The sequence below is a fragment of the Chaetodon auriga genome, chromosome 6 (assembly GCF_051107435.1).
Source record: "Chaetodon auriga isolate fChaAug3 chromosome 6, fChaAug3.hap1, whole genome shotgun sequence".
In the NCBI taxonomy this organism is placed as follows: domain Eukaryota; kingdom Metazoa; phylum Chordata; class Actinopteri; order Chaetodontiformes; family Chaetodontidae; genus Chaetodon; species Chaetodon auriga.
The window spans coordinates 19,084,066-19,108,233 of record NC_135079.1 but is presented as its reverse complement, the minus strand read 5'-3'; the positions used below and the strand labels follow the sequence as shown (position 1 = coordinate 19,108,233).

The 24,168-nt window shown below is 42.7% G+C and overlaps 5 protein-coding genes across 8 annotated transcripts; 2 read left to right on the top strand and 3 right to left on the bottom strand.

Annotated features, from left to right (window-relative positions):
* Nucleotides 1-292: 292 nt before the first annotated feature.
* Nucleotides 293-2,898, bottom strand: ccdc34 (coiled-coil domain containing 34). 2 transcript variants are annotated; one of them, XM_076732719.1, is made up of 7 exons: nucleotides 2,801-2,898; nucleotides 2,163-2,444; nucleotides 1,897-2,041; nucleotides 1,602-1,709; nucleotides 1,298-1,456; nucleotides 1,056-1,185; nucleotides 293-504 (listed from the first exon to the last, which is right to left on the bottom strand). In XM_076732719.1, the coding sequence occupies exons 2-7, from the start codon at nucleotides 2,426-2,428 to the stop codon at nucleotides 302-304; spliced, it is 1,011 nt and encodes a 336-aa protein (XP_076588834.1). In that variant the 5' UTR covers nucleotides 2,429-2,444; nucleotides 2,801-2,898; the 3' UTR covers nucleotides 293-301. The 2 variants fall into 2 exon arrangements, with proteins under 2 accessions (XP_076588834.1, XP_076588835.1); XM_076732720.1 differs by having other exon boundaries at nucleotides 2,163-2,441; nucleotides 2,801-2,879.
* Nucleotides 2,899-4,347: 1,449 nt separating this feature from the next.
* Nucleotides 4,348-8,106, top strand: slc15a5 (solute carrier family 15 member 5). Its single transcript, XM_076732716.1, has 9 exons — nucleotides 4,348-4,699; nucleotides 5,072-5,294; nucleotides 6,062-6,231; nucleotides 6,325-6,545; nucleotides 6,625-6,811; nucleotides 6,983-7,171; nucleotides 7,307-7,438; nucleotides 7,581-7,689; nucleotides 7,926-8,106. Exons 1-9 carry the CDS (start codon nucleotides 4,348-4,350, stop codon nucleotides 8,065-8,067), a joined length of 1,725 nt encoding a protein of 574 aa, XP_076588831.1. The 3' UTR covers nucleotides 8,068-8,106.
* Nucleotides 8,107-8,293: 187 nt separating this feature from the next.
* LOC143321951 (E3 ubiquitin/ISG15 ligase TRIM25-like) lies at nucleotides 8,294-12,817 on the bottom strand. The gene is made up of 6 exons (XM_076732717.1): nucleotides 12,239-12,817; nucleotides 12,049-12,144; nucleotides 10,791-11,036; nucleotides 10,523-10,676; nucleotides 10,353-10,418; nucleotides 8,294-10,274 (listed from the first exon to the last, which is right to left on the bottom strand). The coding sequence occupies exons 1-6, from the start codon at nucleotides 12,812-12,814 to the stop codon at nucleotides 9,736-9,738; spliced, it is 1,677 nt and encodes a 558-aa protein (XP_076588832.1). The 5' UTR covers nucleotides 12,815-12,817; the 3' UTR covers nucleotides 8,294-9,735.
* Nucleotides 12,818-13,964: 1,147 nt separating this feature from the next.
* Nucleotides 13,965-15,464, top strand: tmem17 (transmembrane protein 17). Its single transcript, XM_076732723.1, has 5 exons — nucleotides 13,965-14,153; nucleotides 14,343-14,446; nucleotides 14,587-14,700; nucleotides 14,818-14,961; nucleotides 15,142-15,464. The coding sequence occupies exons 1-5, from the start codon at nucleotides 14,039-14,041 to the stop codon at nucleotides 15,223-15,225; spliced, it is 561 nt and encodes a 186-aa protein (XP_076588838.1). The 5' UTR covers nucleotides 13,965-14,038; the 3' UTR covers nucleotides 15,226-15,464.
* On the bottom strand, nucleotides 15,387-24,096 carry agbl2 (AGBL carboxypeptidase 2). 3 transcript variants are annotated; one of them, XM_076732713.1, is made up of 22 exons: nucleotides 23,618-24,096; nucleotides 23,038-23,155; nucleotides 22,456-22,629; nucleotides 22,152-22,259; nucleotides 21,350-21,494; nucleotides 20,966-21,221; nucleotides 20,189-20,590; nucleotides 19,901-20,043; nucleotides 19,331-19,490; nucleotides 19,014-19,140; nucleotides 18,827-18,927; nucleotides 18,505-18,617; nucleotides 18,340-18,418; nucleotides 18,083-18,205; nucleotides 17,906-17,986; nucleotides 17,677-17,775; nucleotides 17,417-17,513; nucleotides 17,075-17,224; nucleotides 16,963-16,993; nucleotides 16,671-16,864; nucleotides 16,324-16,465; nucleotides 15,387-16,127 (listed from the first exon to the last, which is right to left on the bottom strand). In XM_076732713.1, exons 1-22 carry the CDS (start codon nucleotides 23,648-23,650, stop codon nucleotides 15,902-15,904), a joined length of 3,102 nt encoding a protein of 1,033 aa, XP_076588828.1. In that variant the 5' UTR covers nucleotides 23,651-24,096; the 3' UTR covers nucleotides 15,387-15,901. The 3 variants fall into 3 exon arrangements, with proteins under 3 accessions (XP_076588828.1, XP_076588829.1, XP_076588830.1); XM_076732714.1 differs by having other exon boundaries at nucleotides 16,324-16,462; XM_076732715.1 differs by lacking the exons at nucleotides 21,350-21,494; nucleotides 22,152-22,259; nucleotides 22,456-22,629; nucleotides 23,038-23,155; nucleotides 23,618-24,096 and having other exon boundaries at nucleotides 20,966-21,288.
* Between the last annotated feature and the right edge of the window lie 72 nt (nucleotides 24,097-24,168).

Below are 24,168 nucleotides of genomic sequence, written 5' to 3'. Positions count from 1 at the left end.
AATCATATCAAAAATTAAAAATCCCAAACATTCCCAAATATTCATACATCTTTACATATAAGCTAATTTCAGCTAGTGCATTATTATAAAATCACTCCAGTGTACAAGAAAATATAACAGTCCCAAATATAGATATGATAGCAAGTCTTCGTACCGCAGCCACATTACAGAACAGAAAGACTTGTGTGATTCAGCAGAGTCTCGGTTCAGGAGCTGTGGTGGTGTGGATGAGTCGTAGTGAAATCATATTTGAGCTGTAGCTAAGCTACGGTACCACAGTCGTGAATGTCAGTCTGCTGTGTCATCTCCTCTGCTGCCACTGTCCTGCACTCGCAGAGTTTCTCAGAGTAAAAGCTGTGCTGGGGCTCTGCTTGCATTTTTGTTGCTTCTGAGATTTTTTGCCAGACGTCTTTGTCAGTGAAGTTTCTGGAGGAGGGACGTGGATCGGCTTCCAGGGGATGGGATTGTAGAAGCTGGGTGATGGGTAGGATTTGTCGTAGGGACCTGGAAGAAATCCAACAAATACAATGACAATCAATACAAACATCAGCAAGGGACATGAGAACAATAAGCTACAATCACGTTTGATGCAGCCTGACACCCACATAAAAATGCTGTATTGTTACTTTTCCTGATTGACAAGCAGAATGAAAAAACTAGAAGCTAGAAAAACTAACCCTAACTTTATTTATTGTATGGTGTCAGTTAACACAAAAACAAGAGAGAAAAACAAATATAGCCGACTTCTAATCGATCAAACTTATGGTGTGAGGGGCATGGCTGTTACAAAATTGCATTTTTGGACCTTAATTACTCACACAAAACCATCTGGCCAACGGGCTCCCATTTCTTGGGAAACATTTGCACAGTATTTCCAGTTATTGGGCTGAGTTTCATGTGTCTAATTCATGCCAACTCACAGCAATTTCAGGTGCTACGGTGTAATAACAATAATGATAATAATAAAAATAATACTAGCAATAATAAACTGGTGCAAGCAAGGTCCTGTTTGAACCCTAATAAAACATAACTGACAGATGACTGAAAAGCCTTACTTGTTGGGCAGCGAGGTGATTTGGGACTGGCTCTGCTTTTTTCTTTGGCTTTTACCAGCCATTCTTTAAACTTCTCCTCTGCCCTCTTGCGGCGCTCTTTTTCCTGCTCCTCCTTCAGAGCAGCTTCCTCCTGTGAAGTGAAAAGGATCTATCATAATCTGGCTGTTCCTGCTCATCAATGATAACATTTAACTTTAAATTTTTTTATGAAAAGCAGAATAAATTTAAAAGATCCACATTACTTTCTCCTTCTTTTCCATTTCTATTCTTTCTCGGTTCTTCTTCTGCAGCCACTTTTGGTACTTTTGCTGAGCTTTCTGTTCAGTCTCCCTCTGCTTTTCCAGCTGCCTCTGTATCTCCTCCTCCTCCTTGCTCTGCTTTACAAGATGCTCATGCTTTTCCTAAGATTACCATGAAAAAAGCAAGTAACAGAAATGTCAGTGTTAGATAGTGAACATGACTATGTAACTGAACAAAATTCAGACAATTTGCATTCAATCTGCTATGGTGCTTGGTGTGGTTTTCCTGAGTTTAAAGCAGCTGTACCTGCTCTCTTTTCATTTTCAGCCAATCTTGGATCTTCTCTTCCATGACCATCTTTTTCCGTTGCTGCTCCCTTTCTTGACATTTTTTTTCTTCCTTCAGTATTCGCTCCTAATTCAAAGGATCGAAAACATTCTACTCAGAGATTCAGACAGGATATAATAAAACAGTGATCTTGGGATTAAGAATGATTCAAAGTAAGTGGTAAAAGCCATGACTAGCTTTCTACAAAAAGCAATGGGAAGCAAGCACTATTGTAGTTATACAGTGATAAAAATAATAATTAACTATGCCTTGCCTCCTCTGCTTTCTTTTCCAATTTGAGACGGTCTTCTCTGGCTTTGTTCACCAGCCACAGTTCCCATGCACTGAGAGCAGGTGTGCCTGCAGGCTCCATAGCTGTGTTCAGCATCTGCTCTGAAGGTGCTCTTGGTAGCTCACACCTAAAACCAAAACATGTCTTCCATCATACATATTCCTCACTATACTTACTTTTTGTCTGTCTGAATCATGCACTCCATCGTCTTTGACTCTGTATCCTAAGCTTAAAAAATTCAGTGGTACCTGACAGGTGAAACGCTGAGTCTGGAGCTGTCACTCTGCCTGGGTGAAGTCTGCTGAGCCGGGCTCGGCTCCAGGTCTTCATCACTGTCAAAACTGTCATGATAAATGGGAGAAAGCAGAGAAAATGTGTCGTCGTCATCCGACAGGACATCGTCGTCCAAGCCCCTGGATGCGTGGAAGTCTTTCCCCTGGCTAGTTTTTACAGGGGTCGAGCTGAAGCCCTCGGACGCAGAGGCAGGACAGTTTGGCATCATCCCTCCAGACATGACTAGTCGATGCCTGCTTCGAAGAAGACAACGTCAACACATGAAAATGTTTTCCATGAGTTATGTGTGAGTTTTGTCTGTTGACTAATGTCAAACAAACTTATACAACTTCTCAGTCAAACACAACATGCAAACACAAGAGATTAGGTGATGTTTCATGGTCAACAGCTTGTTTTCACGGTTAGCAAAGTGATGCTAATGTTAGCACTCAACGGTAACTAACAGCTAGCCCTGGTTAGCTAACTTAGCTTTGATATTATCTAAAGTGCAACAAACGTTTAAAGCTAAGCATGAGTTAACTTTACTGTGTGCATGCACGGGTTCAGTGCCTCTCGCTAACTCTGAATGAACTGTGAACGTTCAGAAAGCTACCTCTGAGCCTGTATTTGAAGAAAGGTCTCGCCGTAGTGCGCGTCTCTAGTTCAGACTGGGCTGCCAACAAGTTTTTCCCATGATACACCACGCCCCACGCTCAACTGGACGCTGTGTCTGTAACCATGGAGAGGCTTGACGCTTTCACGGACGTTTGTCTCAACGCATCCGTTTTGGGATTTTTTGCGAGATATTTTGGTCACACCAAATATTTCTGATTGAAAAATGTGAAATGAAAAACTACTTAGATAATATATATTTTTTATCTGGTAATATTTTCGTGGGGTTTTGTGAACATTACTCTTTTATGCCGGTGTTAATCTGTTCAATGCTTGTCTGGGCTGTGCTTTTTGACTGTGCCTCAGGCAATGAGTTTAATGTTTACTGTAAAAGCAGGTAGGTGTTGTCCATCTAGCCGCTCTGATCCAGTTGAAGCTCATCTGGCCATGCACTCTGTCTCACTCCCACTTAACATTATTAGTCTAATTACCAGCAGGCATTCCAAAATACACTCGTACCCTGAGGGGCTGCTCTCACAGAGAGGTGTGACATTTTGTTAGTGTTTGTAATCACCTGCAGCCCTAAATTAACTTTTGTCTTCTTTTATGTCTTTTAATCTAAAGCCCACTGCTTAGGCAACATCACATGTTCTTGAGTTTTGATTATCATTTAATATGGCCCTGTCATTGCAAAGTAAAAGTAGCAATGCCACAGTGTACAAATACTCAGCTACAAATGAATCCAGCATTCAACATTTTAGTAAAGTAAAAGTACAGAAGGATTAAATACACTTAAAGCTGCAAAAGTAACAGTGCTCATTATGCAGAATGGCCCTTATCAGAATAATGTATATTCTGTTTTTTGAAAGAATTATTGATGCATTCACGTGTAAGCATCATTTTGATTATGCAGATACAAAATGTGGGGCTAATTTTAAACACTTTACCTACTTTTAGATACGGGTAGGTTAATGTATAATGATATATCATAATTTATTTTGTATGTATTAGATTTTGCATTAATAATCAGTCTGAATCTGCGAAGTAAATAGTAACTACAGCTATCAGAAAAATGTAGTGGAGGAAGAAGTACAATGTTTGTCTCAGAAATCTTGTAGAGTAGAATATAAAGTAGCATAAAATTACTCAAGTAAAGTACAAGTGCCTTCCTCCTCTGCTGTCTATAAGCCATTAATGAAACAAACAAAGACCGCCTGTCTGTGTCTTGTTGGTAATTAACTCTACATCGCTCCCATCCATCACTCCTCCTGGACACAGTTTTGCATAATGTGTCGGATCCACACGAGATCCCCACAGTTCTGAGTAAGATCATGATATGGGAGGAAGATCAGCCACCAGCACGTGCAAGAATGCAGGTGGGTGTGTCTGAGCCGACATGTCTCCAGTGCAGTCACACCAAAGTGAAGGATTCCAGCGCTGGCCTCTGCTGGTCCTGTCCTCGAAGGGTATTCAGAGCTCTGCACAGTCCAGTACTGACTGCATCCAGTCAACAGAGCAAACGAGCAGCCAGCTCGCTGGCCAGGTGTTATGGTGACAGGGGACCATCAGAAACTGCCAGAGGGCAGAAGCCAACTACGTCGACTCTCCCGGGCCCCTTATCCAGACCAGGGACCACCAAGGAAGTCCCGCAAGAAGCTCCAAGTTATCATCTGTGTGCTGCTTGTGGAGCTGTGTGAAAGATTCACTTTCTTTGGGATTGTATGCAACATGATTCTCTTCTGCACCGTGAAGCTGGGTTACAATAACTTCCTGGCTGCGACAGTGAATCTGTGCTTTGTAGGAGCCAGCACCTTGACCCCAGTTCTGGTGGGCTGGTTTGCAGAAACCTGCTTGGGAAGGACTAAGGTGCTCTACTTGTGTGCTTTTCTTCATTTCTTTGGTAAGTAACAATGGGCTAAAAGTTAATACTTGTTGTCTGATGTCATGAAATTTGAAAATATTTTTTAGAATTTTGTAAAATAAATATCCCAGTTTCAACATATTTTCTCACTTTGATTTATTTTTTTTCCCAATAAAACTGTCGTTTCACTTGTTGTAATTGTGCTTCTAAAAGAAAAGACATTTATCTGATTATGTGAAACGAACAAAGAACAATTATCACACAGATTAGTTTTTATGAATATGAGCTCATTTCAAGTAGTATTACTATTCAGGTGCTTAGTCATGGCTCTGTTTCCGTGAAGTCGCACTCTTGTTTGAAATCTAGTTGCGACGACACGCCATGCCCTTTACCTGTCATCATACTTCATAGGCACGGCCATGCTGCCTGTGGTGGCGTTCCCCTTCGAAGATTTCTACATTGACACTCATCACATGACGCACCAGCTGAACCCTCGGGAGCAGCAGATCTTGTTCTACACCGGCCTCCTGGCTGCTGCACTGGGCATCGGCGGCATCCGGGCCATCCTCTGTCCCATGGGAGCCTACAGCCTGCAGGGCTACAATCAGCACCAGCTCCTGTCCTTCTTCAACTGGTGGGTGGTGTTGCCATTTCAACACAGTCATTCACTTGGTTAGCCTAAACTGATGGCCTCCTACCTTTCCGATAGCACCACAGCCTAATAAAGCCTATAAAAATCTGATGGGAAGATTAATGTGAAATTAACTAAGAGCACATTCACACTCTCCATAGGATGAACCAGCAGCATTTTAATGGCAAAACGTCAGCTCTGTACACAAGATACCTATTCGTTTAATCAGCACATTTTAAGAAAATTATGTGAAGCATATTTGTGTACATTTAAAGTGGATTAAATCATTTGATTTTAATGATCAATAACTCCCCCATCGCCCAAGCCCCACTTGTTCTTTCTCCAAAATCTCCACACTGAATAACTGACCCGTAAAAAATGATGACGACACTGATCACAGTAACAATATCAATGGACTGTCTGGTGTTAGGATGCTAATATTTGCTAATTGACACTAAACCCAAAGTACAGCTGAGGCTTATGGGAATGTCATTAGTTTTGCAGGCATTTGATAGTAAGTTGGTAAATTAAAAAGACAGCATTTGGTCTTTTTAATTTGCTTAACGAAAAGTCAGGGGACAACCAAAGTCTATAGAATTTATCTTCTGGGGACCATGAACATGCCTGTACACACTTTCATGGTAAATTCATCCAGCAGTTGTTGGGATATTTCAGTCTGGAACTGCGTTAAGTGTTGGACCAACTGTGTAATCAGTATGCTCATCGAATAAACGACCTGCCAGTGTGATATTTGTTTTATTCATGTTTAGGTTCTACTGGTTGGTCAACCTGAATTCCACTGTGGTGTTTCTGGGTATTGCTTACATCCAGCAGTCTGTGGGCCAAAATCTGGGCTTCCTTATCCCCTTCACCTCTGTGCTGCTGGCTCTAATGGCCATACACATGATGCGGAACAAACTCACCTATAAACCAAAGAAGGGTAACATGATTGAAAAAAGAAAACCATACCATATATATATATATCAAATATACACCACATAAATAATCCTGTTCCCTCTTGTGTCTCTCGTAGGTGGGTCATTATTGACCACACTGGGAGTTTTCTTGAACTCTCTCAGGATGTGCTGCCTCCACTATCGCCACCTGAGTGGAGATGTTGCGTCTTGGCTGGACCGCGCCAAGGAGAACAATGGTGGCCGATACAGTGAAACACATGTTGAGAACGTCAAAGTCCTGGCCAAGCTCTTTCCTCTTTATGGCCTTCAGCTGCTGTACAGAGCCTGCATCACACAGGCAGGTCACTGGAATATGGTGGGTGTTGATTATAAAGCATGAAAAGGATCATTCCCATGTTAAGAACGTGTTCCTACAGATTCCCTCAGGTTACTACATACAGACGATGAACTCAAACCTTCACCTGAACGACCTCCTGTTGCCCATCGGTGCCATGAATGTGATTAGCATCCTACCGCTGCTGCTTTTGGCCCCATTGATTGAGTGTGTGACGACTTGCTACCTCTCTCTCCAAAAAACTCTTCTAGCACCGGCAAAAGCCATCAGTGAGTATTTCCACATGCACACATGCACATCTCTGCTAATGCACACATCATTTGAATGCGTTCACCAAAACATCCCTGTGTGTCTTCTGCCTGTCATCCTCCCTCTTTCCTCTTGTAATTAGTGTGCAGCCCCTCTCTCATCACCCCTCCCTGTCCATCCTCCCCTTCCAGCTCTGGGCCACACATGTGCCACTCTGTCGGTCCTGGTGGCAGGTTTGTCCGAGCTGCACAGGAAGACTTACCCTCTGGTGGAGCAGACTCTATCTGGAAAGGTTCTGCAAGTGTCGTCCATGCCGTGTTTCCAGCTGGCTCCTCAGTACATCCTACTTGGTTTAGCAGAGGCTCTCGTCACCCCCGCTTGTGAGTGGAAAAGCCTCAATAATTTCATTTGTTGCTGGTATATGATAACGGTGTTAAAGGCAGCTGTTGATTGTATGTCACAAATATGAAGCAGGAGATGACCAAACATTTCTGCTGCCACTTCCTCTCTGGCAGGCTCCCTCATCTCTTTCCAGCTGACCCCAAGCCACATCAGAGGGATCTCCCTGCACTTCCTCACTCTGTCCTACGGAGGGGGCTGCTTCATGGGAGCCTTCATCATTCAGCTTGTGTACTTTCTCTCTGGAGGTAAAAGAAACACAAATAACATTTTGTATGATTTCTTTCAATAACAACAACAACAACAACAACAACACTGCAATGTGATTAAAAATCAGAATCATTTTTAGCATAAAACGTCTGATATGACTGCAGTGATACTTGATTGCAGGTAATTTCTACCCAAACACACTGCATGATGGGAATCTGGAGAGATTCTTCTTCCTCCTGGCCACACTGATGGCTATAAATACTCTTATGTGTTGGAGAGTGTCTTACAGGTGCAGTATTATCTCCAAGTACCTGGGCTGTAAAGAGACATACATTACAATTAGATGATTAATTGTGCACAATGAACACTGTCATACTGGTGTGTATGCATATAGCTGGACATAAGAAACTACAGTTAAATGAATAGTCACACCTTATTGTTTTGACAGACATATCGTCTTTATTGCTTTAAAAGGTTTTGTATCACTGCTCTAAGTATGTCTCCTGTTATCTTGACGTCGTCCAGGTACATAGACCTGAGCGTACAGGGCAAAGCACTGACCATCAGCCCTCTGACCGAGAAGCTGCTGCATTACAAGGCCTGTCTGCGCTTCTACGACACTGTGGATCACTCCTACACAAACGCCTCCATTGAATCGATCTTATGACTGTCGTCGTTATCTCCTCCACTTTCAGTGGCGCTGGCGCTGCTTGTCATTTCAAAATATGTTACTTTTGGAAACTGTGAGCTGAACTGTATGAATGAAAAGCAGGGAATGTAAACATTTTTGCTGTTTTTAGAATCATAATGTAGTAACAGAATGTATGCATTTAACATGTACTGTATGTCATCAAAACTGTGATTTGCAAACCAAATTTAGAACACAAAAGTGTAAATAATAGCACATTAAATCAAATAAACAGACATATTATTATCAAAGCTTGGTCCTTAAGGTCTATTAAGCTAAAGCAGTTTGCTTGATTGATTGATAATCATAAATACTGAGTAAGCACAGCAGCAGTTGTCATCGATCATCAAGAAATAGCAAACAATAAAGACTCAAATTCTTATTCCCATCGTGGTCCTCCAACATACAATGTGGTGGAAATTCTTGTGAGCTGAAGGAGGGAGTTCACCAGGAGACTTCAGATGTCTTAAGCAGAAGTATTTATTGCAGGCTTGATGCATCAAGGAGAAGATGATGAGCAACACAATGTCCACAGGTGAACCAAAGGAGTGCCACACCAAATTCTGAAGATGTCCCTTCTAATGGGGTGTATTAATACCCCCAACGTCACATGTTTTCCTTTCTACTCCTTGAACCATTCCCTATCATGGATATTATATACCCATCTTCTCCATTTGTGATACTCCATTGGATAGTCAAAAAAACCAAACAATAGCTCCTCCAGTACTTATGTATGCCCTGATATCCAAACCTTCAAACTTAGGACACTTTTGACCTAATTCCTTTCAAATGAGACCTCGATCGATCCTCCTTGAATTGGTTCGGTATCTGTCTGTACAGTTTATCTATAAGACCTTGGCTACCTCTGTAGTAAGAACAGGGGGAGAGAATTCCTATCTGCTGTCTGCTAGAATGGCCTCAAAATATTATGTTAATGTGTCTCTGTCTGAGGTCTCTGTGTTGTCCAACCTTGAGACCTTTGGGCGCCTAACTGTACAGAAGGCCTGTGATGGAAAACTCCCTCACATACAACAAACACCAAAACAAAACATGAAACCGTGACCCCAGTCGAGACCAACAGTACATACAGTGGCAGTGGCACAGCCTACATGTTCAAGGCTGTCTTTAGAATGTAATTCAGGCTACAAGTTACTGAGAAACCATCTTTTCAATCCTCCCTGAAGATTTGCTCTGATAGGCTCAATATTAGGCTTGAAGGAAGATTTCTCTCAATTTGATATCCTGTAATTCCATAAACACACTGGTACCTTTTTTAAAAAAATAAGGCTCAACATGTAAATGGATGAAGTTTTAGGATTTTTCTTATTCATTTGTTTTTCAGTTTTTAGCAACATTGAAGAGTAGAAAATATATATAATGACAATAATGTCTGTTTCTACTTATTCATTAATAATTAAGATTCTCAGTCACTACAAAATGACCCACATTCTATGTTGCCTCATAATTATTGTATTAATCCATGAATACATGTCTCTCACGCACGCACACACACACACACACACACACACACACACACACACACACACACACACACACACACACGCCAAACTTTGCACAGTGTTCATATTATTTATACTCCTGTGTTTTTTTCTATTCCTGAATCATAAATGTAAGGCAGCCCTGCAGTTAATATTCATGATATAGACTGCTGCATATTTTGAGTGTTGAACCTAAATCGACAGAGAAACCAGGATAGAGGGGTTCAGTGAAGGTGGTCTGGACTTGGTGCAGCAGCGTCAGCGTGTCAGACACACTGTAGAAGCCCAGCAGGCCCTCTTCATAATCAAGGTGCACGCCTACTCTGCGGGAGCGAGCCGGAGGAATTCGGCCTTTGTGAAGATTATTGTGCCAAAACGTGCAACCAGATGAAGTGCAGGTTAATTTCCAGGAGACTTCATTGTGGCCAAAACAGGACTCTTTCCCCGAACCCTTTCTTTTAATGCTTTTGTACGACACGGCCAAATCAACAACGCCACCGTCCCACTCCACCTCCCAGTAGTGGCACCCGTTCAGGCCCTTTTGGCACAGAGCCTGGTGATAGTAGGTGAACCTGTCAGGGTGATCGGGATGAGCCTGGTCCCTGTCGCTCCACGAGACCTCTCTGTTTCTATCAGACAAGCAAAGGCATGCAGCCACTGTGTTGGGATCCACCTCCACTTCAAAGTCTGCAGGAAGAGATGAAACTCATTTAAGCGTATGTTTGTGCTGATATTCATGCAAAGTGAAATAAACGTCATGCTCACTCTTATAAGCGCTGAAAAGGAGTGTCCTTGATGTCATTTGCTCATACAGCCTTGGCACTTTTGACACTGTGATGAGAAGATACAACACAGATCGTTCTGTCTGCACAATAACAGGAAATATACTGACCAGACCAGACTAATTCTAAGGTTTAGAAAGCGGTCACACTTACACACATTTCCTTCAGAATGGCTTAACAATTCATTCTTTGCTTTGCTGCACATATTTTCCAGTTTATCTTTCTGCACAGTGACAAACTCTGTCAGCATGTCAGGTGTTTCATGTGAGCCTGTGAGCACAGAAAGGTCACCCAGAGCCCGGACACCCTGCACAAGGCAAACAAACACACCGTGTGAGTAAAAAAAAAAAAAAAATCCTTTTGAAATGTAGCTGCAAAAGAAATTTGATAGAAAACAAACTGACACAAAACACGCCACCACCTGAAAAAACTGAATGGGGTCCTCTGTTTGAGAAAGCTGGTTGAGTGTATCCTCCCTCCTCCTCAGCTCAAGCACTTCACTCTTCAGCCGCCCGAGATGACTGCTGGTCCAGTCCACTCCAGCTTTCTCTGCTGCTCCAGCTTTCTCCCTCATCTCAGAGCGCTTCCTCTCCACAGAGCGGACGTATAAGCCAATGTGCTCCACGCACAGTCGCTCAAAGTCGTCACACGCCTCCCATGCAGCATCCTTGGAGGAAACAGGCACCATTTGTCCTGTTACTGATGACAGTTTGAGTTACAACGTATAATAGTTGTTTGCTACTTTAGAGTTTCTTCAATTATTCTGAATTATTTTTAAAACACATGTTAAAAACTTGGGACAGTAACTTTTTTTGTGGTTTGTAATGGTCGACTACGTCAGCAATTCCCAACCTGATAAATCTTATGGCTTGCAAGTTGATCAGCAGGAAAAATAAACACTTTTCTCGTCAAGCCTATGCCAATTATTCAAGTTAAACAATCTGATAAGGAAGAATTATTCTTTTGTTGAACTGCTCTCAACCAGGTCCTGCTAAGCGGGTTTAGACTCAGCCTGGCTAGCTCTTTCCCTCTGTTTCCACTTTTTATGGTAAGCTTAGCTAACAGGCCACTGGTTGGAGCTTCTCATTTAACCTAAAGACACCAGAGTGGTATCAATCTAATTATCTAACTCATGGCAGGAACAGGAATAAGCATACATCCTAAAATGTCAAACTGTTTCTTTAAGACTTTCAGACTTCAACTCTTCAACTTTTTCGGTTCTGTTTTTATGCAGACAATGACAGATGGAGACAGACAGAAAGGCAGGGTAGAGAGTTGAGGACGAGATGCAGCAAAGGGCCCAAGGTGGTCTTAGTAAGTAAAGAAGGCAAATAAAGACATTTCTACCACTTGTTGAGTTTAAAACAACTTCTGCAGACTCACAATTTGCCTTGGCTAGATACACCATCAAATGTTAACTGGATGTTACTGAAATGTTAATGTTCAGTGTGTCTGAGGCTGAATGTTTTCAGCATTGTGTTGTCTCTCCCATGCAGGAAGCAGATTTTGTCTGACAGTTTACACCCACGTCCATGTCTTCCTTTCTGCAGCGTTGTGTCTGTTAACAGCAGTTAACCCCAACTAGGCACTTTGATTGTCTTGAATCAACATTTTAAAATAAAGGAAATTTACTGATGAATAAAAGAAAAAGGATGCTCATGTTTGTGGAAGACACTCACTCTTATAGAGTCTGCAGCCTGTCTCAGCTCCGCCATTTTCCTCTCTGCACTCAGCACTCTGTCTGTAATTTCCTGCTTAGTCTGCTCCAGTCGTTTCTGTCGGAACACAAATCCAGGAGCTTTTCAGAACCTCAGTGACATTAAATGGACGGCCAACAAAGGACTTCAGCATGGGGCTGAACTGAATTACCTGCATTTCGCACTTTTCTGCTGTAACTGCCACGGTGTCATGGCCTTTGTGCTCCTCCACCACACACAGCAGGCATATGAACTGCCCATCAGTGCGGCAGTAGATCTCCAGAAGTTTGTCATGACGGCCACAGATGCTGTCTTTGATCCTGGCAGAGGCTTGAATCAGATTGTGTTTCTTCAGTGGTGGCACCTCAAAGTGAGGCTTCAGGTGAGTCTCGCAATAAGAGGCCAAACACACGAGACAGAACATGGAAGCTTTGATTTTTCTGCCTGTGCAAGCGTCACACTGCACATCACCTGGTCCAGCATAGGTGTCACCAGCGGCACTTTGAGCGGTTGCCCTCCTGTGCTCCTCCACCAAAGCAGCCAGAAGCGTGTTCCTCTTCAGATCAGGCCTCGGGAAGAAAATCTGTCTGCACTGAGGGCAGCTGTACGATCTTCCTCTGTCATTATTCCTGTCCCAGAAGGCGTTGACACACTTTATACAGTAACTGTGTCCACAGGTGGTCGTCACTGGATCCTCGAGTAACTGTAAACAGATGGAGCAGTCAAACAGTTCCTGACTGTAAGCCATTTTCTCCCGCTCAGACTGACGGAGTTACTTTCACTCTCTGTGGAGGAGGAGTGGCCTGTGGGCAGCTTGTTCTCAGTGCCACAGACACTGACTGTGCTGCCTGCATGAGTGTCAGAGGAAAACAAAGCACATAACAAGCTGCTCTGCTCAGTCAAACATTAACTGCAAGTGGAGGTGAAGTACTTCATTTACTTAAGTAGCTTTAAAAATATTTAACGCTGCTCTAATGAATATTTTCATATTAGCAATGGTAGCAATGAAGTCACTCATAATGATGAACCCACAGAAAATGACTAATTGCTAATCAGGGTTGTAAGCACACTTTGTTTCATTTCAGCACAGTGCTCGATTAAAAGAATGCATTTACAGATGTTCTGCCAGTGAGCAGCACAGGAAGAAACCAGACAAGGTTTGACAGCTTTCAGCTTCCTCACAGTGAAGACAAATCACACTCCACATCCACAGGGCCGACTCCATCCTTCTGAGGATGGCTGTGTCGCCCTGCCCCTCACAGGTCTGGCAATGAAAGTGTGTCTGCTCTGGAGACAGCTGCACACTGCAGAAGAGCAGAAGACAGGTGCCCCACAGCAACAACGTCATTTCCTGTGGGTTTCAGTGGAAAAACCGTCATGAGACCTTTGCATAGAAATCAGGCCGCAAACTTTCCAAGAAGCATTAGAGAAAGTCAGGGAAAGTCTGATGTCCAATCTTTGAAAGAACTGCTAACAGAGCAACATAAAAATGTTTTATAACTTCCCTTTGTCGCTAGACCCTCATCCCTCCATTCCTTCATCCCTCAATCCTCATCCTGATATATTATCCTTCATCATCTATGCTCTCCTCCATCCATACTACACATTAAGCCATTATAAATCTGTATCTTATTGACGTGGTCTTTGTTAGTGAATGTTTCGTTTACCTATTTTGAAATTGTGTCCCCCACTGTTGTGAGAGGAGAAAAAAACGAGAAAAGAGTTCGTTTGTGATATGTTGTGCCATGTTTAAACATTTCAAGGGCCTAAACAAGGACTCAGTTTAGGGAACGAAGAGATCACCAAAACGAAACGACAGAAGAAAAAAAAAAAATCATGCGAGATTTGAGCGGGACGCGAGATTTCTCTGGTATCCTAGGAGACGACGGCAGCGTGAGGTCTACGTGCAGAGAGGAAGTAGCGGAGTGTTTGTCCTGATGATGTCTTTGTGTAGCAGAGAGCCTTTCTCATCATGGACCTGCCGGACACGATTAGAAAACGCTTAGACTACTTTTCCCGGAGTGTTTTATTTGACCAGAGTCAGACTCAGCCTGTCACTAAAGAGAACGACACGTTTTTACCACACGGTAAACTCAGAATGCATCTGACATCATGGACGAATTAGCATCGATGTTTACTCAGCTAACCAGCGAGACTTGGAGCGGTTGGGCTATGTTTGCCTCAGTTATCGTTTTACAACAGCTTTTGCCATAAGTGAGATGTTTATCCAGCCCGCGTATGTTCAGCTGTGTTTTTGTTTTGCTTTTTGCTTTCAGACAAGCGGGTCCTGTCCAGTCTCTCCCTCCAGATGTCTCTGTACTTTAACATGTGGTTCTTCCCCTTGTGGTGGATCAGTGAAACTGTAATGCTGCACCTTAAGGTAAGGCACAAAGAGAGAAAGTTAGACAGGAGCTGAGCATAATTGTCAGGTTTGAATGCTATAAAAGCCCGTTTGAATGAATCACCTTAAGGTAACTTCAGTTCAGTTAAATGCGTTGTTGTGATTGTCATTTCTACCAGTATCCTGCCTTGCCAGACTACTACAAGTTCATCCTTGTCGCTGTTCTCATCCTGATGACTCTGATCGAGGCCATTAGAGTCTTTCTCGGTTATACTGGGAACATTCAAGAAAAGGTGGTGCATCGCTTCCACAAACACAGATATAGATTTAGTTTATATAGTTGAGATACAGTTGATGTAGACTGGATGAACACTCAGATTATAATTCCTGTAATATTTGTTTTGTGGCAGGTCCCGGAGTTGGCTGGATTTTGGCTGCTGACCATCCTGCTGCAGTTTCCACTCATAATGTTTCAGCTGTTCAATGAAGCCATTCTCATACAGCCCCTGGAGAGGGGCGTTCACATTGTCCTCGCCATATTCATACTCACACAGGTGTGGTAGCATTCATTTTAAAAAATATTTCAGTTCTACCATTTCCAGTCTAAGCACTGCATACCTGTAAATACTGTGTATGTCATGTTGTGCATGTTTTCTAGATTTCATCATTTAGCAATTGCTATTTGATTTCATTGAAATGCTTTTATTTCATGTTTTCTTTCCTCAATGATCCAGGCACTGTCTGGTTTTGTGGCGCTCCGGGATATGGTCAGACATGCTGAAAGCCAGTTTCATGTCCGACAGTTGACTGAATTCTGAAGCTCTGACGTCCCGACTACACCTCAACACACCACGACATACTTACTTCACACCTCACAGGCTGACAACAAAAAAATGATGTCACTTTTTGTATTACATGTACTACCTGGGACATTTCCCCACAGTTGTTTGTTAGAGATCATATTTATTTTTATATTTTATACATTTTATCCCATTATATTCCATGGGATTGTATTGTTTTTTCTAGTGTTGCAATAAATTTAATCTACATAAGAAGCAGCCTGTGTGTCATTTATTCGGCAGTCATTGTAATGCTTCATAGACTTTGTTCTGGTGCACTCTGAGAATCCAAGCATAAAGATGTGTCATCAGTACATCATGTCAACACGGTACAGAATAATCATAAGAGCAATTATTAAAAAAAAAAAAAAATCTGTTGTTAGAATTAATGTCAATTTAATCAAAAATAAAAGAGAACATAAACATCCAAGCAGGGAAAGCCATTTGATGATTACTAGAGGGTTTCACTTCTATCCCTGCAGCATAAGTTTGAATAACGATATCAAAACATCTTATTCCATCATATCTCCTTTACACATCTGTTGAAGTTCTAGCAAAAATCATATTCCTCCTCATTGAGCAGAAGAGGTTCACATCACTGGCCAGAGAATAGAGACAACAAAATAAGTCAGTCCAGATTCTACAGTATCGTGTTCTACAGTGGAGCAGACTGTGACGCTCTTCTGACCAAAGCCTCTTGTGGAGCTGTACTTATTTTGCTTTTTCTTCCAGAGCGAAAGTGCCTGATGTCATTAGTCTGAGGCCGAGCAAGGATGTCGCTCTGTGGACGTGGAAGTTCCATCTTCATGGAGCCTGAAGACCTTGACAGAGGGGATAAAACACCCATGTGCCTTTTGTCCCCCAGTGTCACTTTGCATAGTCTGGGAAAAAAGAAAAAGGACAGAGGGCACAGAAGACTATAAACAGGGTAAAATGCATAATGCTTGTCTTATCATTATTGTACAAAGATCAGGGCTTATCTCCAAATCTTTGAACTCGACTGGCAAACAAAGCATTTAACAGAGAGAGAACAACAGATGATGAGAGAGAGCTCATGAGGACCAATAGTGAATTTACCGTTTCCCTCTTAGGTCTGTGCCCCTCAGCACAGGCACAAATACACCGCTGCGTGAGTCGGTTTCTTTAGGGGCGATGTCAGGGATGAGATCTCTCTGGTTCTGCTCTCCAAATGGTTCACATCTGAACAGTGACAAACCTACTGAATAAATGACAAGACCAGGTAATGAAGAGGAAGGAGTGAGATTAGCTAACAGTGTTAAAGCAAAAAAAAAAAAAAAAAGCTTTTGTTTTTGCTTTGACTAAAATATAAATGCCTTTTCTATGAAAAGTTATCACCACAAAAAATAACTTCAGAAAAATTATTTCAGTTTCATATGTCAATATAATCTGTGTGTGTATGAAACCTGAGGAATCTTCTTCCTGTTCCTTAGTCTGCTGTTTGGTCTCCTCAGGCACAAAGTAACGCTCTGACACCCGTAAAGAGTTTCGGTCTCTGAAAATATGCCGCCCGTTGAACCTGTCAGTGGTGAAACTCGACAGCCAACGTTTTGTTGGAACGATGTCTGGAACCATCTTGACATACAGGGATGAGGAAGACCTGCGAAAGCAGAGACATAACAGTGAATCTGAAGGTACCTGTAACATGGAGGTACCCACTGTGTGTTGATAAGGGTACAATGTCTCTGTGGGGTTTACCTGTGGGGCGCTGTAAGGGACGGTGGCAGCCCTGGAAGAGGGAGATGAGGCAGACGTGAACTGACTTAGATATGATGAAACTTTGGACTTTTAAAAACTGGACATGACGAACCTCTGTAGACTTTATAGGAGACGAAGGATTGTCGGCAGGGATGCCGTTGCTGGTTGGAACGTATGAAATTTGCTGAAGGTGGAAGAAGAGCACTCAGGTGCAGCATCTGAGAGCTGCATCTCCACTGTCCCGCATCCACCTGCGGGTCATCTGTGAAAGCAAGTCAAGCAGACTGTTCACTGTTACGTAGGACCTTTCCCAATGCATTGACAGTTAAAAATACACCTGTCTTTACCTGCAGGAGCCTATCTAAAATGCAGTAGTAAACTGATGGTAATAGTGAATTAGGCACTGAGGGTGTGAGGACAATTTGTAGAGACACTGAAACTGAATGAATGTTACCTGTGTGAGGTGTCACAGCTGTGCATGTGCAGAGATGTGAACATGCTGTTGCCCTGTGATGCAGATATGCAGCTTTAATGTTCTCCAGAGAGTTGTCCTAAAACATCAAAACACATCAAATATCCCATTGAAAATATCCCAGAATCAAAGTCCAAATTACAGATTGTGTACAGAAGCATTAGCTGGCAATTCTCATAATAATCAATAATAATAGAAGTGGGTATGTAAGTGAATGTCTGGATTATCTGACTCATCTTTACCTTGACAGGCTTGGTGCCCTGCCACAGGGTCACATGACTGACCTCCCCAGGGCGAGTGGTGGGAGGAGGGATCAGAGCTTTTCTTATGAGGCCATTTACCTTCACAAAGAGACAACTATTGACAGGAATGGCTCAAGAAATCTCATCTCACTCCCTCACAGATGACTGAGCTTCTCACCCTTTCTCAAGAAATCTCACTAAACAAATTGACACTCTCTCTATGTCTTACCTGCCATTTTTTCCTGTGTCTTCCAACAGGCCTCTCTTGGACGCTCTCTTTAACTGAGTCTTCATGGGGCAGATTGGACTCCTACAAAGACCGTCCACAAATCAGTCTTGTTTAAAGTCAGTCATACAAGAACCAGAGGAGGGCGTGCACTAATTAATGGGTTGTTTAATCTCTTACAATATTTTTGATGCTGCTTTGCAGGACTTTTGGCTGTGTGTTATTCTTCACTCTCTCCGCTCGCAGCCTGTTCCTCTCTTTATGACTCCTCAAGCGTTTCTTTTTCTTCTTCACTGGAGCTTGCTGTGGAGGAGAGCAGGAGCATGCAGTGAAGCCCAAGGCTCACTTGATCCAAATGTGATATTAGCCTAACAAAGACAATGAAGCACTCATGTAAAAACACCATTCCATGGGAGAGGAGATTAATGTCAGTATACCTCTAGTTGGGCAGTTTGCGGCTGGTTCAGTAAATGAACTGGAAGTCCGTCAGAATCTGAACTATTTGAACCGCTGGTGCTGTGAGAGCAAACAAGAAATATTCATATTAAAGCTGAATGAGGGCACATTTTATACCCGTTCCATTTAAAATAATAATAAATCACCTGGTTTCCAGGTCAGACACAGAGATATTACAGTCAGTGCCCAAATCTTTGCCCAGCCTCTCTCTGACCTCCTTTCTCAACGACGCTGTTAGCTCTGTCAGACAGTAAGTGGTCTGAAATAAACAGTACAGAGAAAGCACAAAGAACAGGCACACACACACACACACACACACACACACACACACACACACACACACACAGCTTTTAAAACTAGTTCCAGACATATTTTGGGGCATACACATTTTTCTTTGTTGGACGGGGACAGAGCTTCAGCAATGGAAGTCTGCATTTCTGTCACCAGACATGATGCTGAATCTCTCACCTTTGTTGGATCAGGGTCACAGTAGTCCAGCAGGGTGTCGCAAAAGTAAAACCCAATGGATTTCAGGTCTCGAGTAGTAAAATGTGTTCCTCTCCTGTCGCCTAACGTTCAGACAGATGATAGATCCTCAGACGAGACACAAGCAAGCGCACACACATAAACACACATTTGGAAAGACTAAACTCACCCAGAGTAGAGCCTCCAAAGGTGGCCTCCATAGTGTAGCTGTTTTTGATGCCTAGTTTCCACATGGCGATTCGTCCTGTTCCCTCTTTGCTCTTCTGCACCCGGAACTTACAACTCTTAAAGGAGAACTGAGGAGCACAGTGATTTAAGTGTTGTGGTTTAAATGTTGAGTACGCACAAATGAATACCAGGGAATAGACACTGCCTCTGAAATGTGGAGAATATGACGTGTTCCACATATTGTCTACGGTCTCCATGCTACTCAGGGTTTGTAAGCTAATTAAAACAGGCCGCTGAGAGTCCCATGTTTCTCTTTACCTTATTAGCGGCATTCTTGCTCATCATTAGTGGAAAGACTCTCTCATGAAGCTTCACAGAAGCATCATCTCGGTTGTTACAGCCGTACATGAAGACATTGTTTTTACGGTTGTGGCCATGAAAGTCACAGTAAAGAGCCACATCCGTCTCAGCCACCAGCCTGGGAAAATATAACAGAACAGGGCTGGAGGATTTAGTTTTGAACAGAAAAATATGGGGGTGAAATAGAAAGCATGCACATACAGTATAAGCCACGATCATTGGTTTATTTCACGCCATACTACGGCTTGTACCAGCCAGAAAGAAAATGTGCTAAATAATAGCATTGCAATATAGTAGAATAATTGCCTATCAATTTTCCCTTTTTGAATGGTGAGACCTCGAGGTGAATTTAATGTGTGAAACTTCATACATAAAATGGCCTTTGTAACATCTGACCTGCGCATTGTTAACAATTTATGGATAGACACACGAGAAAGAAGAGAAATAGTACTAGTAACACTAAAGCGCTGAATTTTCCCTGAGCGTGTAACGTGTTTTGTGTTTCTTCATGCATGTGCCCTGTCTTACCGTTCCACCATGTTTCGAGTGTGCCACACACAGGGAAAGGAGTCCCTGAGCAATGTCTTGTAATTTCTGTTGAGGTCCCTGCCTGCCAGAGAGCAGCGGTAATTTCCCACAACCACGCCATCTGGATTCAACATTGGCACCACCTGCACACCACAAATCCTAAATAACTGTGTTCGATAGCAGTATACAGCGTTACATTATAATCACAGCACAATCTCATATTCAGCAATGATCATGATAATACAGATGTGCAGACAGATGTCAGACTATGCCACTGAGGTCCCTCACCTTAAAAACAAACGTGTCCCTGAGTAGCTGAGCATCCTCTGAGTCCCCGAGCAGGAAGTCTAGGAACCCCTCCATCATCCAGGACCCGTTGGTCTCTCCAGGGTGCACTCGAGCCGTCACCACCACAGCCTTCTTGGTCCTGGCCTTTACCCGCCCGCCACCCCGGGACGTTACTGTCACCACGTACACGGCATTCCCAGCCAGGCTGTGGCAAAGCACCCGCACTGAACAGTACGATGCGACTGCTGGGTTGGAAGAAATGCTCCTGAGGTAGCGCTGCAGGTGTGAATAGGAGTAGGGGTAGCAGTGGGCCAGGTAGCAGGTGTCTGAGTCATAAGGGAACTGGAGAGTCCAGGTGAGTGAGTGCAGGGCGACTGTGCTGCTGTTGTTTTCCTTTGTGTTCTACAAAGAGACAATGTTTTTTAACACAGATTTTTGGACAGCAACACTATTTTAATTGGTAGTGAGGGCCATTTGATTTTAACTTCAGACAGTTCCTTCTCTTTGTTATCTTGCTCATGGCTAGAAAAACTCCTGCCATATGGCATCTGCACTATCATGCAGTGAAAACACAACCTTTTGATGATATACAGGTGATTAAATGTTCAATGTGACAGATTACCTACTTAAAACAAGTTTAAGATTGCAATTTCCATATCATTCTAAACTCACATAAACTGACAGCTGCTAGAAAAGTAGGAGATGGGCAAGTAAATAAGAGTTTACTGACAAAAGCCAGTCGAGTCGCCACTTTCCAACTCATGAAAGTTCACTCACTTGAATGCAGTTGCGGTAGTATCTGATATTGGAGCCGGTGCGTTGCCATCCAACACTTTTCTCATTGGCAGCCCTCTCAGAGTAGAGGAGGGGTCTCATACCCTGAGAATACAGGCTGCTGCTCTTCATCAGGTTGATGATAGTGAAGCGGTAGGTCACTCCTGCCTTCATGTTCCTGACCCTGAAGTAAAACCACTGTGTGTGCTTTTTGGTGTACATGTCTGTGCGCAGGGTGAGCTCATAGTCATAGACACCCCTGAGCAGGTAAGAAATATAGGAGGACCGAGAGAGAAAGAGAAATTTAACCTTGAGCCATAATAAAAACTAAAAGGAAAAAAAATTTAATGGTTGAGAAGCTCAAACAACTAATGAGACAGGACTCACACTTGCACAGCTTTCTGAAGGTTTCCACTCTCAAAACGAGACTCAAACTCAAGGGTGAAGTCTGTCTGATTGATATAAGTGGCGCTCTTAATGGGCCCCCTGCTTCCTCCCACACGGGAGCAGGTAAAATATGGACGCTTAGTGCCTGAAAAGAGAGAGAATAGCAGGAAAAGGGTGAATATCAGAAGCAAATTTTTTTAAAAACACAGCTGTACATTCATTTTTTCTCTCAGAGAACAGTGGTGGAGTTCAACATATTTATAAAGAAATGTATTGTTAATTCAGCCCTTAAATTCACAGGAGGATTGTGATATCAGTACGAAATCCACACCCTGAACAATTAAGGCTTCCAGTTGAGGTTCTGCTCACTAATAATAAATAATAATAACAGATCACCTACTCTCCAAGGGGACGCTGTGGCATTAAAGGTTCAGTGTGTAGGATTTAGGGGAATCTATTAGCAGAAATTGAACATAATATACACAGTCATGTTTTCATTGGTGTATAATCGCCTGAAAAGAAGAATTGTTGTGTTTTTGTTAACTAGAATGAGCCCAAGAATGAAATACTGGCTCTTTTGTGTTTTTGCTGCCACCACAGTCGAGGGTGAGGTGAGGGGTATTCAGTTGGTTGCTAGGTACCACTAAATCTTACACACTGGTCTTTTCAGTAACTCTTATGTTCAGATGTATTTGTCGACGCCACTGTGGTGACAGAGTGGACTGCGTAGCCACACTATGTATCCTGGTAGTAGAACAACAAAAGAATTCCTTTGCAAAATGCCTTTGGTGTCAAAAGTTACCGTGGTCAATGCAGTATACCACTTTGCCCCTCTCGTCTCCGACTGGCATGGGTGTCCTCTCATGTCCTGTGGGCTGGTAGAAAGGCTCCGGCTCTGGGGGGTCCCACTCTACAACACACGCCTCTTAGTGTCAGTATATGTTAAAATTTACAGCAAAAGGGCATGCTAAGTTTTAAACAGTTTCATTTGCCAGAGGCAGCTCCTGACAAATCTGACTCACTGAGCTTGCCACTTGGGCTGATTAATACCACTGACAAGTCTTTGTGCATATCAGTAAGATGGTTTCAATAAAATTTTGAATTACCTATGTGATGGATGATGTCGCTGATGACCTCACACTCTACGGGCCAACGGGGGTGGGAGACAGATGGGAAGTTCACCAGGTCCAGCGGTGCCCTGAGACTCAAAATAGGTCGGCCAGCATCAAAGTCTATGAGCAGCTGCCTGGTCCGCAGAGACTGATTCAGCTTTATAGATACTGAATGGGGACATGGATCACACCTTCAATAACGATTTTTTAATGATCCTGGTCTTTTTCATTAGATCTGCTCCCTTACCTCATGTAGATCAAACAAGATTGTCCATTTAAAAAGGGATTATGCTGCTCCTGATTGCTTATCTCAATTGACTTGTTTAATATACTGATCAGGCACACAGGAGGAGATGCCATATATAAGTATTGACTGCATCATCCTCCCAATAGAAAAACCATGCCTGTACATTCAAGAGCCAGATTCCCCATTCCACATCAACAGGTCAATACAGAGCTTTATGAAGTTCAAAGATGTTGTTACGTTGCTTCAAATTAATATTTCATCAACAGTTAGGCCACATACAGTACACATATGCATCTTATCCCAAAGCAGCCTGTGTGAGAACATCTTACACAGTCTCCTCCCTGCTAATTCCTCCTCGTCTTCCTCTGTGTTGGAGTCACTGGTGTCCAATTTGTCCAAGTGATAGGTATTCCACCAATTCCTGACAGCCGTGACAGCCATGGCTGCCTGATTGGAAAAATGTAAGTCATCAATGCTGGATCCTAATTACCAAACTGAGGCAAACTATATTGACTGATCCAGGCTTGTTATCAGGTTAATATAGAGATGAATGTTATAATACTGAACAAAGATAGAGATCTGATCTGATCAATTCAGTTATCATTTCCCACAGAAAATCAGCTATTACAAACTGGAGCCTTCTTACAAATAGGTAATACAACAGATGATGTTATTCAGACTTGTCTATGAAATCATTTAAGTTACAGGAATGCCACTAACTGGTAACAACATACCACTGACTAATGAACAAACGAATCTTGGACTGATGTAGTCTAGTTCTCGTTGTCCATATCTAACATTTCCGATCACTGTTATTCAGTGATAACAAAAAAGTCAGGCTGAAATAAAATGATTAGTGAAGTCCAAGAGGAAGACAAAAAACAAAAAAAGATATTTGACAAAACTCACATGATGGTTGCTGAGGGTGGAGCTCACTGGCATCTTCAGCTGCCTTTCTGTGGGCTAAAAAGGAAAATGCCAGAGACAATCTTCCTTTGGCCATTCAGCACTTAAGTCCTTGTGACGTCAACTAGCCAGGTAGCTAACGTTAACTAGCTCGAACACAACATCACTCACAGAAGTATAGTTTCCGGTTTCTTAATTTTTCTGTATGAATTCAGCAGGTTATATCCAGGGTTATCAATTTTAATGGGCGTTGGGTTGCCACTGCCATATTTATTAATCATTTTCCTGTGTCGCTACGCGCCGCCCGCAACTTGTGCAGCATTGTTTTCACAATATTCATCAATGTCTGACAGACACTTACCTCTCTTAAACCTTAATTAAACTGCATTAAAAGACATTTCTTAATTATTAAGAGCGAAAAGCAAACTTAACGGCTACAACGTGCACACGTCTTTCCGTAAGTATGGAGCGTTCCTGAGCAACTGATTGTTTTCCCACCGCGGTTGCCAAGGAGATGCCACACCAGTGCTTCGAACGTGCAGGAAATTGCGTCA